Source organism: Rhineura floridana, chromosome 2 (assembly GCF_030035675.1).
Source record: "Rhineura floridana isolate rRhiFlo1 chromosome 2, rRhiFlo1.hap2, whole genome shotgun sequence".
NCBI classification, from domain to species: domain Eukaryota; kingdom Metazoa; phylum Chordata; class Lepidosauria; order Squamata; family Rhineuridae; genus Rhineura; species Rhineura floridana.
This window is the reverse complement of record NC_084481.1, coordinates 22340492-22354843: the sequence shown is the minus strand read 5'-3', so window position 1 is coordinate 22354843 and position 14352 is coordinate 22340492. Positions and strand designations below refer to the sequence as shown.

Sequence of the window (14352 nt, the reverse complement as noted above, 5' to 3'; positions counted from 1 at the left end):
CCTCCATAATTAGAGAGGGAATATGAATTCTGAGTATTGGATGCTGGAGGAAAAGTATGCAAAATTGTCATCAATATTGTATCCTGCTTCTGGGCTTCCAGAGATACCCAGCTAGCTTTTGTTAGAAGGAAAATGCTAGACTAGATGATGTGATCCAGCAAGGCAATTCTACCTTTACTACCTTTCAAAGCCTTTCACTTATACTGTCAGCGATTCTGCTGCAGAGGGCAAGAACTGAAACCTTTATGGAGGCTTTATTTTATGCAGATGTGTTAATCTTCCATATAGTGTTGCTGTTAACATGGAATTGCTTGTACCACCATGGTTAAGATTTGAGAAATGATATCCCTGTACCTAAGCCTGCAACATTTGTACCAGTGCAGATCTGTGGGAGTATGCGACAGCCCCTGACAGACAGGGCTAGGGAGAAACTTCTCTTGACCATTACTACAATGTTTGTCATAGAAGGTATTAGAAGACCCCTAGACAACATTGCTCATCTTGCTGTGCTCACAGGTATGAGAAAACATTTTGGCACAGAGGGGCACATGGTTACTACTTCTTGCCTGTTCGTGCAAGAACAAGAACTGATTCTTCGGTAATGAAAAAAAGTACTTCATTAATTACACAATTATAAATATACCCTTGTTGTTTGCAAGTATATGTGGTCCAAGCATATTTCCCTGTTTTTATAGCTGAAAGGGTCAATGTATTAGAGATGCTGTGGTGCATTTCAAATACATGAGCATATTGTAGCACGTGGCTTCAGACTGACTTGGAGCCAAGTCTTAAGTACTGTTGCCAAGTTCTTTCTCATGACTGAGATATATTTAGGTTGTCCAAAGGCATAAAAAGTTAACCTAATCCTGAACAGCTTGTAAGCAACGATTGTCCTTGTGTTACTCCTTGATTTATTGAGTGAGCTCCAACTGTGGTGTCCTGCTTGTGTAATTGACTTCCGCTTGCACAAATGGGACTTACCCTTCCTGTTCTCATTCATGTAGCCCTCTGTGCTTCTCGCTCCATAGGAATGGGGAACCCTCTGGAACAGATTGGGAAATTGAAGAGGGAGGAAGAGAAGGGACAGCCCCATCACATTCTCTGGCAAGACGGTGGATCTTGCCCATAATTATTTAGATAGATCATATATTATTATTTTGTTAAGCAGATGCCTTTTCTAATAAAATGTTTTAAATCTCTGCAGGCATTTGACTTCTTGGGAAATTTTGTTGAGCAAGGCCCCTCTGCTACAAGTACCTGGAACACACTGTGTCTTTTCAAGAAGAACTTTCTTCAACATTACTGCACCATTAGGGAACAAAAGGAAAGAATATTCAGAAAGAAGGATTATAGGGTTTGTATAATAAGAAGTAGATTTACAGTTGTATATGAGTGCATGAACTCGGCTTACATGGCATGGCCAAACCTTTACCAGTGTCTTAGGTTCTGTTGGTTTTGCCCAGACTGTGTTTACTTAAAATTGATCCAAATCTACTTCTTTGTGAATTACTTGAATTTTAATATTTGAAGAATTTAACTTTAGCAAAATTCAATGGAATTTGCTTCTTAGGGAGTAGACAGTCATATTATGAAACAAATATGGGGCTCCCAACTCCTTGTTTCCCCCATAACTCTTAATATGGTGGTGCAGCACTTGGCTGAGAATTAGCAAGCAGGCTATATTGTGCTTTCCTGGAGATAATGCTATTGTCTAATTTAGAAGGAAATATATTGTATGGTGCAGTTTAGAAAAAGCATGTTGTGCTTAGATGCACAGTACAGCATGATATTGTCACAGCATTACACATGTAAATGTATCTAAGCTTTTTTGAGGGCAAGGGAAGTTAATGTAAAGACAAGTGGTTGGTGAACTTATATCTTCTGCTTTCACACCAGGGCTTTCCTGCCCCTTCCTCCCCCTGTAACTGTGAAATCTGCTCTTCAGAATGTGGACCTCTTGGAATGGGATGGAGTGTGGGGAGCTCCAGCAAGACTGTGCAATTGGAAGTAATTTTCCACTTGTGCAAAGCATCTTTTGGATCCAACTCACATAATGCCTTTTGGTGAAAGTTACAATAAACTTTTACACTGTTTTAGAAAGTTAAACAGCCTTTATGCTTACAGTGAGTGGATTCTCATATGTAGGTAGGTTACTATAGTTAACTTACTGAAGCATGCATTGTTGTGTTAATAATTTGCAGAGCTGTGCTCACATTAATATGAATTTCCATAGGGATTTCCATGATTTTACAATGTGTCTTGAAGTGTAAAAATAAAAGGGTGAAAACTCTGCTTGGTAATCCTTTGAATCAAATACCTTCTTAAAGTGCCACTCTGGGTCCTGCTGGGAGGAAGGGCGGGATATAAATCAAATGAGAAAGAAAGAAAGAAAGAAAGAAAGAAAGAAAGAAAGGAAAAGGGCTATCGGGGTCTGATTTACCACTACTGAAATGAATGGGAAAGTGAAAATACCAAACATTTAAGTTACTACTCTGTCCTCAGCAATTTCTCAAAACAGGGTAGAGAAAACCTTAGCATTTTGCCTGTATCGTAAATTACTTTTTATGTACCACATGAAAAGTACTGGAATAGATTTTTTAATATATATATATATATAAAAAAACCCACACAACTGCAGGAGTCAGTGGGACCCCAGAAATAAATATTTTCCTTCATCAGGGGTGACTAACTGTTCTTTTGTGAGGGGGCCATGTTCACCTTTGGCAGTCCTCTGGAGGCCACATGCCAGTGGTGGGTGTGGCCACCTGTCAGTCTCCTGCACACAGGAACAGAGTGAGGGGGAGAGCTATTACCCCCTCTTCACTGATCAAATAATTGATACGATTACTGAGAAGAGAGTCATTTGCATCACCGTCATGACACTGGGTAGAGTGGCTTCATCTCCCTGCCTTCTCCAACACTCTTTTCTTTTTGTTGCTGATGCCAAAATTAGTGGGGTTTTGGGATGGGCATATCAGGTTACCTTGCCTGGGTTTAGTCACCCTTTTCCCTAGGGGATTAATTCTGCTCCAAGTTGGCTTTATGTTGACACAGGAATTAGCACTCGTAGGACAAATCTGAAATACTGATTTCTTATTTGTAATATTTTGATAAGCTACAGCACCTTTATAAACTATTGGGGTGCGAAGGACTCGCTTCTGTTATTTACTATGAGCCCAGTATTTTACTAGGCATTTCTTCTTCAGAGCTTCTTCAGTTTAATTCCTCATTAATTGACACTTTGGAGTCCAGTGTACCCCAACAACTGTTGTGTTGAGACTATGGCTGCGTTCAGACAGCACTTTATTTTGTTTTCCTGACATAAGCTTACCTGTCAATTTTCATTTTTTATGTGATCTTTCACACAACATAAAAGTCACTTCTGGAATTCTAGCAGAATCGAGTGGAAGTTTAGCGCCCATTTCTGTGCCGATTGCTTTGAGAAAAAATCTGTTTGTAACCCTGTTAATTTGGAAGATCACAGGAGTTTGGCATCTTATTTTTCTTGTGCTTTTCTTGGGATCATGCCACTGCCGCTTGCATAACAAAATCTGTGGTGGTATTCCAGCATATAGGAGTGTACAAGTGTACAAAGGGGGAGGGGGCGACATGTCCAATGACATCCGTTGATGTTTCACACCCACCCACTGGTGTGAATGAAATTTAGTGCAGCATGGGGCTATGTTGATGGGAAAAACCACAGTTCCATACACAGCAGGTACTGTACTGTGAAAGGAGCATTAGAAATTGGCTTAGAAGCGTTTGCATTATAATCAGAAAAAATAACACAATAAACCCCATGTCTGAATGCAGCCTTATGTTTTTGGAATGTGATTACTAATGTAATGTTTAAATTGTTAATTGGGAGCCATTTTGAAATAAGTCGTCATCTTTATTTACCGCTAAGGCTTTACAGGAGGATGACAATAACTGTCTACAAGAATGAAATATCTTGGAGCCTGACAATTATTTTATTTTTGCTTTATGTTTTTATCCTACCCTTCCTCCAAGGAGCTCAGGATGGCATACATAACTTTTCATTTTCCATTCATTGTATTTTCCCATCAGCCCTATGAGGTAGGCTAATGTGTATGTGAGAGAGTAACTGGGCCCAAGATGCCCAGTGAGCTTCATGGCACAGTGGGGATTTGAGTCTGCATCTTCATTGTCCTAGTCTGACACTCTCACCAGGCATTACACTGGTTCTTACTATTGCAGCTAATCTATAATACGCTGAGAAACTTGGAAATGCTTTCTAAATTTACAGAGCTTATGTTAGTAACTTTTCTCTAATATATTTTTATGACTGAAGAGCTCAAGTACAGGAAAGCAGGACTATAACTTCATAATTTGGACAGTTCTTGTAATACTGAGTTCCATTTTCTCGTTATCAGGTATTCTATGCAAGAAATGTATGATGTGGTAGCTGTTGTAAGTGAATACAAGAACTTTGTGCCATGGTGCAAAAAGTCAGATGTGTTGTCCAAACGTTCAGGATACTGCAAAGCACACTTAGAAGTTGGATTTCCTCCTATTTTAGAGAAATACACTTCGGTTGTTACACTAGTGAGACCTCACTTGGTTAAGGTAATGCTTTTTTTAAGTGTATTATATAATTGCTTACAGCTTTCCCACCATTTTGCCATCTGTAAGCTGGTGTGCTTGTTCAGTGTACATACTCCAGAAATTGCTACCTACTCATCCAGGTTTTGTTTTAAGCTGTAGAGCCTCCATATATAAAACAGAAATTAAATAAATAATTTTAGCACTATTTTATTTTACATGTAAGCCGAAAAGAAATCACATGTTAATATGTGAAACATACATTGGCATTTCTCTGTATTATAAGACATGCTGGTAGAGCTTCTTCAACAACCTGTAGCAGCTCTCGTCAGTTTCACAAGGTTGGATCCTGCGTGTCTCTTCCTAGAAGGGGACTCCATTCCACCAGAGGCTCTTGTTAGAGGAGGAATAGGGGAGAGGTGGTTTTCCGTAGGAAGTGGGCCATCACTGTGGGAATAGTTCCACCTATCGTGCGAAGGCAAGAATGTTTTTGAAGTCAAGACTAGGGACGTCATGCCCCTCCCACTCCCCAGTTCATTCTTGCCTTCGTACGAACAAGATTGGAATTTCACATAGCATTTAGCTAAGTCTCGTATTTGTCTTTAAATCCTTTCTCTTTTTCTGTTTGTGTTTAGCCTCTGAGGGTTCCCTCAGGGACCGCGGCTGCGGCTTCCTCACCCTTCCCTCAGAGCTATTCAACCTATTTTATTTACTTGACTGGGGGCTCCCTCTGAGACCGCGGCTGTGGCTCTCTTCGTTTTGGCAGTTTCTAGCCCCCCCCCCCGCTCTGTTGGTTCTTTAGCCAGGGGGCTCCCTCAAGGACCGCGGCTGCGGTTCTCCCCTTTTGATCGCTTCTGATCGCTTCTGATCGCTGTTAACTTCTCCCCCCCCTGATCGGTTGCCGCGGCTGCGGCTTATCCGATCTCAGCGGGAGCTTGCAGCTGCGGCTCCCGCCGTTAACCCTCTGCCTCAGATCGCCCTCGCAACGTGGCTTAAATCCCACTGAGGGCTTTACAGACCGCGACGGCGGCTCTCTCTGCGGTGGCTGCCGTCCTTTCCCCTACCTGTTTTCTCCGGGGATTTTTTGGAGCCGCTACTGCGGTTTTTGGCGAGATCGTGCTGGGCAGCCCTTCCGGTTCGCCTTCGACGGCCGCCATTGCTTCTTCCCTCTCTGCCATTTTTTCCCGCTCCTTTTTTCCGGGCGCCATTTTTTTCTTTCAGAATTTGAATTTCCCGCCCTTTTTGTTCCCTTTAGTATCGGATACCTCCCCTGCAGACTATCTATCCGTACGTTTGTGTATATGTGCTGCTGACTAATTTACACACGACTGATTTACACACATTACTGTGGCTGTAATCATAGTGGCTGAATTATACTATCAAGGCTGGAGCTCCAATCCTAGTGGGCTGGATTGTATTATCAAGGCTGGACCTTTAATCCTAGTGGCTGGATTACATTATCAAGGCTGGAGTTTTAATCCTAGTGGCTGGATTACTTTATCAAGGCTGGAGCTTTAATCCTAGTGGCTGGATTACATTATCAAGGCTGGAGCTTTAATATCAGTGGCTGACTTGTATCAAATCTGATTTACATTACATATCCTGCCCCCTATGGGGCCGTGAACAAGCCAAAAACCCAGCCTACAGCACAATTCTGAGTGTGCCAACTCTAAACAGCCTATATTATATTAACGCTGATACCTCTGTGCATTCTGCCCCCTCTGTGGCAGTGCATTCGCCATCTGCCAGTGTATCCTACCCCCTCCGTGGTAGTACGCTGTGCCAGTTCGGGTCTTTACATCCTGCCCCCTCCGTGGCAGTGTACTGCACCCAGGTTCATATAAGATGGCAGAACAGCCAGGCATGTCACCATCAACACACATGGTGCCAGATCAGCCAGACATGCCACAATCAGCCAAGCCACAACATACTAACACGTCTAAGACCAGACATGCCAAAGCACTGGCTAAGACAAAACATCTTTCCAGCCATAGTAAACCAAAACGCCCTCGTTATGTCTCGGTGCCAACAACCACCACAGCACAGACATACATAAGTGATATTTTCCATTCTCCTGCTACTGCCTCTGACGAGGAAGAGTTTGTTGGCTTTCCCCCTCACGGTTCGCCTAACGAACCTACCTCTGGCTTACCGCCTCAGACATCTGTTCCAATAGCCCACCAGGCACATACATCTCACACATCTGGTCTGCAGCTGTCTCCTGATTTCCTCTCCCAACTCCAAGCCATGCTGGCTTATTTCACACGAATGCAGTCACTACCACAGGTTCCTGCCATACCCCCACTCAACATGGACCAACGTGCGTTCCATGCTGCTCATCCTTCCTGCTCACCAGATCCCTTTGATGTAGCCAGAGGCAGATGTACGGACGAAGCCTCGTATGCGGAGGAGTTAACTTTCACTGACCATGTTGAAGGAGACGACTGGAGCGACTATTCAGATCATGAGGAGGATACATCGTATCGCTTGTTCAATACCTCAGATTACCAACCGCTCGCAGACTTGGTCTCCAGACTGCGCCTTCAACTTCGTCCGCCCCAGCTCTCAAAGGGGCCAAGGTCCTCAAATCCCCTGCACCTACTGAACACTACATCCCGGTGCCGGACCCAATTGCCAAATTAGCCTCTGAAGAATGGGCCCACCCACTCAAAGCTCGACGCTTCAAGAACATGGCTGACAGACTTTACGCCCTAGCCCCAGACTTCGCCACCAAGTTAGATGTCCCTGGCATAGATGAACCGATCGCTCTCCTCGTTTCACGATCTATCTTGCCCAGGGAAGGGGAATCCCACCTAAAAGATACTACTGAGCGTCGAATAGACTTCGCCCTCCGCAAGAACCACGAGGCCACTGCCCTAGCCATGCGTGCCTCCGCCTCAGCCTCCATCTTCTCCAGAGCATCTATGATGTGGATGGATGAACTTCTAGAGGATGATAACCCTGATCCTGTCGCCTTCAAAAGAGCACTATTGAAATTACATAAGACAGCAGCCTTTGTGGCCGATGCCACTTTGGATGCCACCCAATTAGGGGCACAAGCCATGACGACTCAAATAGTCGCTCGTCGCACCCTCTGGCTTCGCCACTGGCAAGCTGATTCAGCGGCCAGATTGAACCTGTCCAAGGCTCCTTACTCCGGATCTCTACTCTTCGGCGAGGAAGCTCTAAAGGCAGTTCTGGTTGATCCAAAAGACGCCCACAAACCGGTTCTAGCCACAGTCAAGAACATCGACCACAGGCCCTTCAGGCGATTTCCCTCCTTTCGTTCTAACCAGCCCTTTCGAGGAACGCGGCCAGGAGGACGAGGCCGCGATTTCAGACCCTATGATTCCAACGCATTCAGGGGCTCCTGGAACCGACACTTCCAGGGCAGAGGTCAGTACCAAGGGCGCAGGGGCAACTCATCGTCCTCATATAGGGGAGGTCCTCGCCTACACAAGTAGTATTAACGCCCTCCCCATAGGTGGCAGATTACTTAATTTTGGAGATCGATGGCTGCACCTTACTACGGTCTCCTGGATCAGGGACCTCTTCACTTATGGCTATACCATAGAGTTCTGGGCAACCCCATCAGACAGATTCCACCCGTCTCCTTGCCCAAGGGCACCAGCCAGGCACAACATCATGCAGACAGCTATACATCACCTCTTGCACATAGCGGCAATAGAGCCAGTTCCCACAACTGAGAGATCGGAAGGGGTGTACTCCCTCCTATTTGCTGTGCCAAAACGAGATTTATCTTGGAGGGCGGTATTGGATCTCAAGTTTGTCAACCGTTTTGTAACATACCGCAGGTTCAAAATGGAATCTCTCCATTCCATTACCGAGAGTCTGCATGAAGGAGACTTCCTGGCTTCTATCGACCTTAAGGAAGCGTATCTCCATGTACCCATTTGCATAGCCCACAGAAAGTTTCTTCGGTTTGCCTTTGGCCACCAACATTTTCAATATAGAGCGATGCCATTTGGCCTCTCCTCTGCTCCAAGAGTATTTTCCAAGGTGCTACTCATCCTAGTGGCTTACCTTCGGACCCAAGGGGTTCATATCTACCCATATTTGGATGATCTGCTCATACAGGCCAAGTCTGAAGAGCTGGCTCATCATCATTTAATGATCACCCTCAATGTTTTGCAGACCTACGGCTGGCTTGTCAACTTCGACAAAAGCCATCTCCAACCAACCCAACGCCTCCTACATCTTGGGGCAATGTTGGACACCCTGCAGGCAATGGTCTTCCTGTCTCCAGATTGCATCACTGCCATCACAAGCATCGCAAGGTCCCTGATGCAACAAACATCCGCAGACGTCATGCTTCTCGCCAGAGCGCTCGGGATGTTTATCTCCACAATCCACATTGTGCCCTGGGCTCGAGCTCACACTCGGCCCCTTCAGTGGACTCTGTTGCCTTTTCAAAAAGACATTGCCAGCTCCAACCATCGCAAAGTTCGTTTGAGCCCCGCTCTGCGCCTCTCCTTCCGCTGGTGGACCAAGGTTCAACACCTCTCCAAGGGCACGTCGTTCAGAGAACCCCGCAGAACCGTCGTGACCACAGACGCCAGCCTCATAGGTTGGGGAGCCCACTGCAACTCCCAGTACGTTCAGGGGGTTTGGCCCAACGCAGAGCAATCTCGAAGCATCAACTGGCTGGAACTAAAGGCTGTCCACTTGGCTCTATGTCATTTTCAGTCTCTGTTCCCTTTGCATCATGTGCTCATTCGAACAGACAACACGTGTGTAAAATCACATTTGAACAGACAGGGGGGCACCAGGTCTCGTCCTCTGCAGGACTTAGCCTCCCTCATCTTTGTCTGGGCAGAACAACATCTACAATCCCTGAAAGCAGAGCACTTCAGAGGGATTTGGAATGTGACAGCAGACTGGCTCAGCAGACAACAGGTCTTCCCGGGAGAATGGAAACTTCATCCAGCCATTTTCCATCGTCTCCAGTGTCGGTTCGGCGCCCTCTCAGTCGACCTGTTTGCTTCCAGTCACAATTGCCAGCTTCCAAGGTACTTTGCTCGATACCTGGACTCAACAGCAGAAGCAGTGGATGCTCTGACAACACCGTGGCCAGACGGTCTATTGTACGCCTTTCCTCCCATACCATTGTTAGCCAAAACCTTGAGGAAGGCGCGAACCGAAAGGGCACAGCTGGTTCTGATAGCACCATTTTGGCCACGCCGACCGTGGTTCTCAGATCTTCTGGCAATGTCAATGACGGATCCTTGGACACTTCCAGTAACGCCAGACCTCCTATCCCAGGGTCCAGTACTGCACCAAGACCCTACTTGGCTCAATTTAACAGCGTGGCGTTTGAACGGAGACACTTGAGGTCAGCTGGACCGTCTGACGCTGTGATTGATATTATTTTGGCCTCGAGAAGACCATCTACCACTCGAATTTATCAACATACCTGGGTGGCTTTCTCCAAGTGGTGTCAGTCCCACCACCACGATCCATCCCAGGCCAGTGTGCACCAGGTGCTCCAATTTCTCCATAATGGCTTTATGATGGGACTTCGACCCAACACTCTACGTCGACATGCGTCTACTCTGTCATCTATTCTCTCAGTTTCCTCTCCTGGAGATCATATTTCCTCACATCCGTTCATCAAACGTTTTTTGAAGGGAGTCGCCCTACGCTCTCCGGCTGTTGTCCATCGGTTCCCCTCATGGAGTTTGCCGAAAGTCCTGCAGGCTTTGCAACGCCCTCCGTTTGAACCCATCAGGACTGTGCCCCTACGCATACTGTCCTTCAGGGTCCTGTTTCTGATTGCAATCACATCTGCCAGGCGCGTTTCGGAGTTGGGCGCATTGTCTTCTGCTCGACACCTCTGCGTCTTCCATAAGGACTCTGTTGTGCTGAAGACTGACCCTTCCTTTCGTCCCAAGGTCGATTCAGTTTTTCATTGCAACCAGGACATTGTGTTGCCTTCCTTTTGCCCGGATCCTACCCATCTTCTTGAAAAGGCTTGGCATTTGTTAGATGTCCGGAGGGCTCTCAAGACCTACCTGTCTAGGACCCAAGAGATTCGACGAATGGAGTCTGTTTGTATCCTTTCATCCAAGGTCTATGGGGCATAAAGTATCCAATCCTACCTTATCCCGATGGTTAAGGGCATGCATTACTTTAGCATATGAGTCCCTGAAGCTGTCAGTTCCAGCTAGTATAACGGCTCATTCTACCAGGTCAGCTGCCACCTCGGCTGCTTTTGCCACTAATGCTCCTGTTGCCGATATTTGTAGGGCCGCAGTCTGGTCTACCCCACACTCGTTTATAAGGCATTATAAAATTGATTGTTATGCCTCTGTTGATGCATCTTTTGGCAGACGAGTGTTGCAACAGGTTCTTAATGAGGATTAACATGTGGGTGGTCCCTCCCTATATGGGTTGCTTTGGTACATCCCACAGTGATGGCCCACTTCCTATGGAAAATGTACCATTGGTCTCACCTGAAAGGTGATTTTCATAGGAATGGGCCATCACGACCCTCCCAGTTGGAGGATGACTAGTGATTTTATCAATGGGTTACATGTTATTGTTTCCATATTATATTTAATTGTAAGAGTGAAGTCAAGACTTTTAGTTCTGTTATGTTATGTAGTTAGGTTAGAGTCATGTTGTTATGCATGTGACTATTATGTTATTTTCCTGGCGGGCCTGTTGGCCTTGTTCTTGTATTTTTAGATATCTCTTTCAGACTCGCTACGAATGAACTGGAGAGTGGGAGGGGCATGACGTCCCTAGTCTTGACTTCAAAAACATTCTTGCCTTCGCACGATAGGTGGAACTATTCCCACAGTGATGGCCCATTCCTATGAAAATCATCTTTCAGGTGAGACCAATGGTACATTTTCACCCACTTCCTCTCCTGCCCTAAGTGGCACCTTCCCTGCTTTTCCCAGAGAGTCCCCCATCCCTCTAGGGCAGTTTGGGTGGGTGGGTGTCATAGGAGGCTGCAAGGGAAGGAGACATCGCCTCCTTCCTTCTCACAGGAATATCCACTTAGTGGAGGTTAGTTGTGGGCAGGTCTGGATCCAACCAGTTAAATACCCAGAATATACATCTCTTTTCCTTGCTTGTTTTTCAGTGGGGAGGGCATCCATAAGAGAGAAACTGTTGAGAAGCTTTTAAGCGAAGATGCTAGGGACTGAACCTGGGACTGTCTACCACTGAGCCATGGTCTCTCCCCATACTCTTGGGATATTTGGTTTTGCTTCCCTGGGCTTAAAAATGAAACACTTTTCTGATGTGATGAAATATCTAATGACAGATTATATAACTTCTGGGTTTTTATTCTGGTCTTGCAATTATAGTTTATCTGCGCATGTCTTGTGACTGTGTGGAAACTGAAATATGTTAAAAAGCTGGGTCTGAGGGTTTTGAATTCAGTGCAGAAGTGATAAAACAGTTTAACTCTTTTCCAGGCATCATGTACCGATGGGAAACTATTTAATCATCTGGAAACAGTGTGGCGCTTCAGTCCAGGAATCCCTGGCTATCCAAGAACATGTACTTTGGATTTTTCAGTAAGTATGCAAACAAGCCTTCTACCTTTAAAGCTATGACAAACTGTGTTCACGCGTCACACTAAACTACAGTTTATGGTGCCCTCCAGGTGTTGTTGGATTACAACTCCCATAAGACCCAGCCAGCATGTCCAGTGGTGGGGGATGGTGACAGTTGTAGTCCAGCAACATCTGGAGGGCACCATGTTGGCTGCCCCTGGTTTAGTGAAAGAGCTGCAGCAAGTCTTGGACTTACAAACTTTCCCCATCTCCCTGCTGCATGGTCAGGGGGAGTTAAAAAGCTATTGCTTCTGCTTTTGCATAACTGCAGTTTATCAGGTCACGCAAATCAACAAACTGAACTGTGGTTAACATTAACTATGGCTTGACATTAGCTTGTTTGAAACTAACCATGGTTATTGGAGTTGCCTTGTTTAAATTAATCATAGTTAGGAACTGAAACAGTGGTTACATGACATGGTAAGCTAGGGACACTGCTAGGTAGTTGAAAAGACTTGAGGCCTAAGCAGATAGCACAAATTTGCATATGCTAATTTATATGTCTAGAAGCAAATTTAGGTAGTACTTGGTGGTGCAGCTAGGTGATTTTAGAAACTAGACTTCGTGGTCCTCCCCCCACTTTCAGGCAGCTATTGTATTACTTCAGTTGTGAAGCACTCAATTAACATTTCTCTTCTTCCACCCCCACAGCATTCCATCATTCACAACTGTTTTTACATTCTTGATAAGTTAGACCAAAAAATGTTTTGCCAACCTTGATTAACTTAAAAGAAATACTCAGAATGTGTGCAGTGTCACATTTTGAACTCACTTAAATCATAGGACCATCATGACTGCAGGAATAAAATGAGCTTCATTTCTGCTGTCCTGATGCTAAACGAATTTACTTGGAAATAAGCATAATTTTGGTACACACAAGGATTATATAGTTTAATGGAAAGATAATAAAATGTACATGCCTAGTCAGCTGCCTCCTGATTATAAAATGCTTGAAAAAAATTAAAAGGAACGGGGTTAGGACCAGTGGGTGGCCAGGTTGGGCTTTGGCCGAGGGCCCCTGAGGGCCTCTCCTTAGTGCAATGGTGAAGCTCCTGGTTGGCGATCCATGGTAGCATTGGGTTGCAGGACTCAGTGACCCAATGCTGTTGTGGATCACAAAACATGAGATCCCATGGACCCCCACCCCGATACAGGTGGCACAGAGCTTACATAAACCTGCCTTCCCCACCTACCTATCACATTAGCAAGTCAGCATGAATATCACGTGTGCTGTGTGCATAGGTCTATCATCACCCAAGATGGCGGTAGGGGCATTCCTGAGGGGTTGACACCTCTGCTGCTGTCTTGGGTGATGGTGGGCATGTGCGCACAGCACGTGGGTCCAGATGCATTGATGCCACAGGTAGGTGGGGTGGGCAGGCCCAGTCATGCCTGGCAACAGACATGAGAAGAAAGAGGATGGTGTGGGTGCCAATGTCAGTCCCATTATGCCTGTGTTGGCCCAGGTGCTGACATTGGCCCTGTTTGCCACTGCCACCATCTTCTGCTGTATTGATGGTTCCACTTTGGGGGGGGGTGGAGTCCAGCCCTAGTTGCACCACTGTTACTACTGTACTTTGAAGCATGCCTAGCTGCCCTGTAAACAAGGTAAAAAAACACCTTTTTAAACTATGCCCAGTATATTAAATATGCCTATTTTTAAATAGGCCCAGTAGAAAAAAAACCCTGGGGCTGAGCCCCCTTAGGCCACCCCCTCATGTTGCAATCTGTGGTTAATCAGAAGTAGAAGTGAAAGATTCCAAATTCCATAGGAGGAGGGGAACACAAGGCCAAGGCTTACCGGTGAACTGCCCAGAGAGCTTCGGCTATCGGTCGGTATAGAAATATAATAAATAAATAAAGTACAGTTTAACACAATGTGCAAATAACTTGTGTTGCTCCTAACTTGTGTTTAAAAAAACTGTATTCTAAACATTTCTTTTTAGTGTGTGTGTGTGTGTAGCCTTGATATAAACATACATTCTTATATACTTTAAAGGTACCATTTAATGTTTCTTTGTACTGGGGAAGCATATGAAATATCTTCACTTTTAATGTGCTTATCTTAAAAGTATGAAAGAATGATGATTTCCAAATAGCTTTGCATAGATATGGGAGAACTGGAAAAGTCTTAATTTTTCTTCACTAAGCAGTTTACATCAGCCTTTCCCAACCTTTGGGTCCCCAGATGTTGTTGGAC

At 45.3% G+C, this 14352-nt stretch overlaps 1 protein-coding gene across 5 annotated transcripts in view; it reads left to right on the top strand.

Annotated features, from left to right (window-relative positions):
- Nucleotides 1–14352, top strand: part of COQ10B (coenzyme Q10B) — a 43576-nt gene that overhangs the window by 20660 nt on the left and 8564 nt on the right. For 3 of the 5 annotated variants that reach the window (XM_061608126.1, XM_061608125.1, XM_061608127.1), the window contains 4 exons: nt 1205–1354; nt 1897–2145; nt 4395–4587; nt 12012–12113. In XM_061608126.1, the coding sequence (XP_061464110.1) occupies nt 2054–2145; nt 4395–4587; nt 12012–12113 (387 nt within the window). In that variant the 5' untranslated portion in view covers nt 1205–1354; nt 1897–2053. The remainder of the gene's footprint in view (nt 1–1204; nt 1355–1896; nt 2146–4394; nt 4588–12011; nt 12114–14352) is intronic. The other 2 variants (XM_061608123.1, XM_061608124.1) reach the window with 1 other exon arrangement.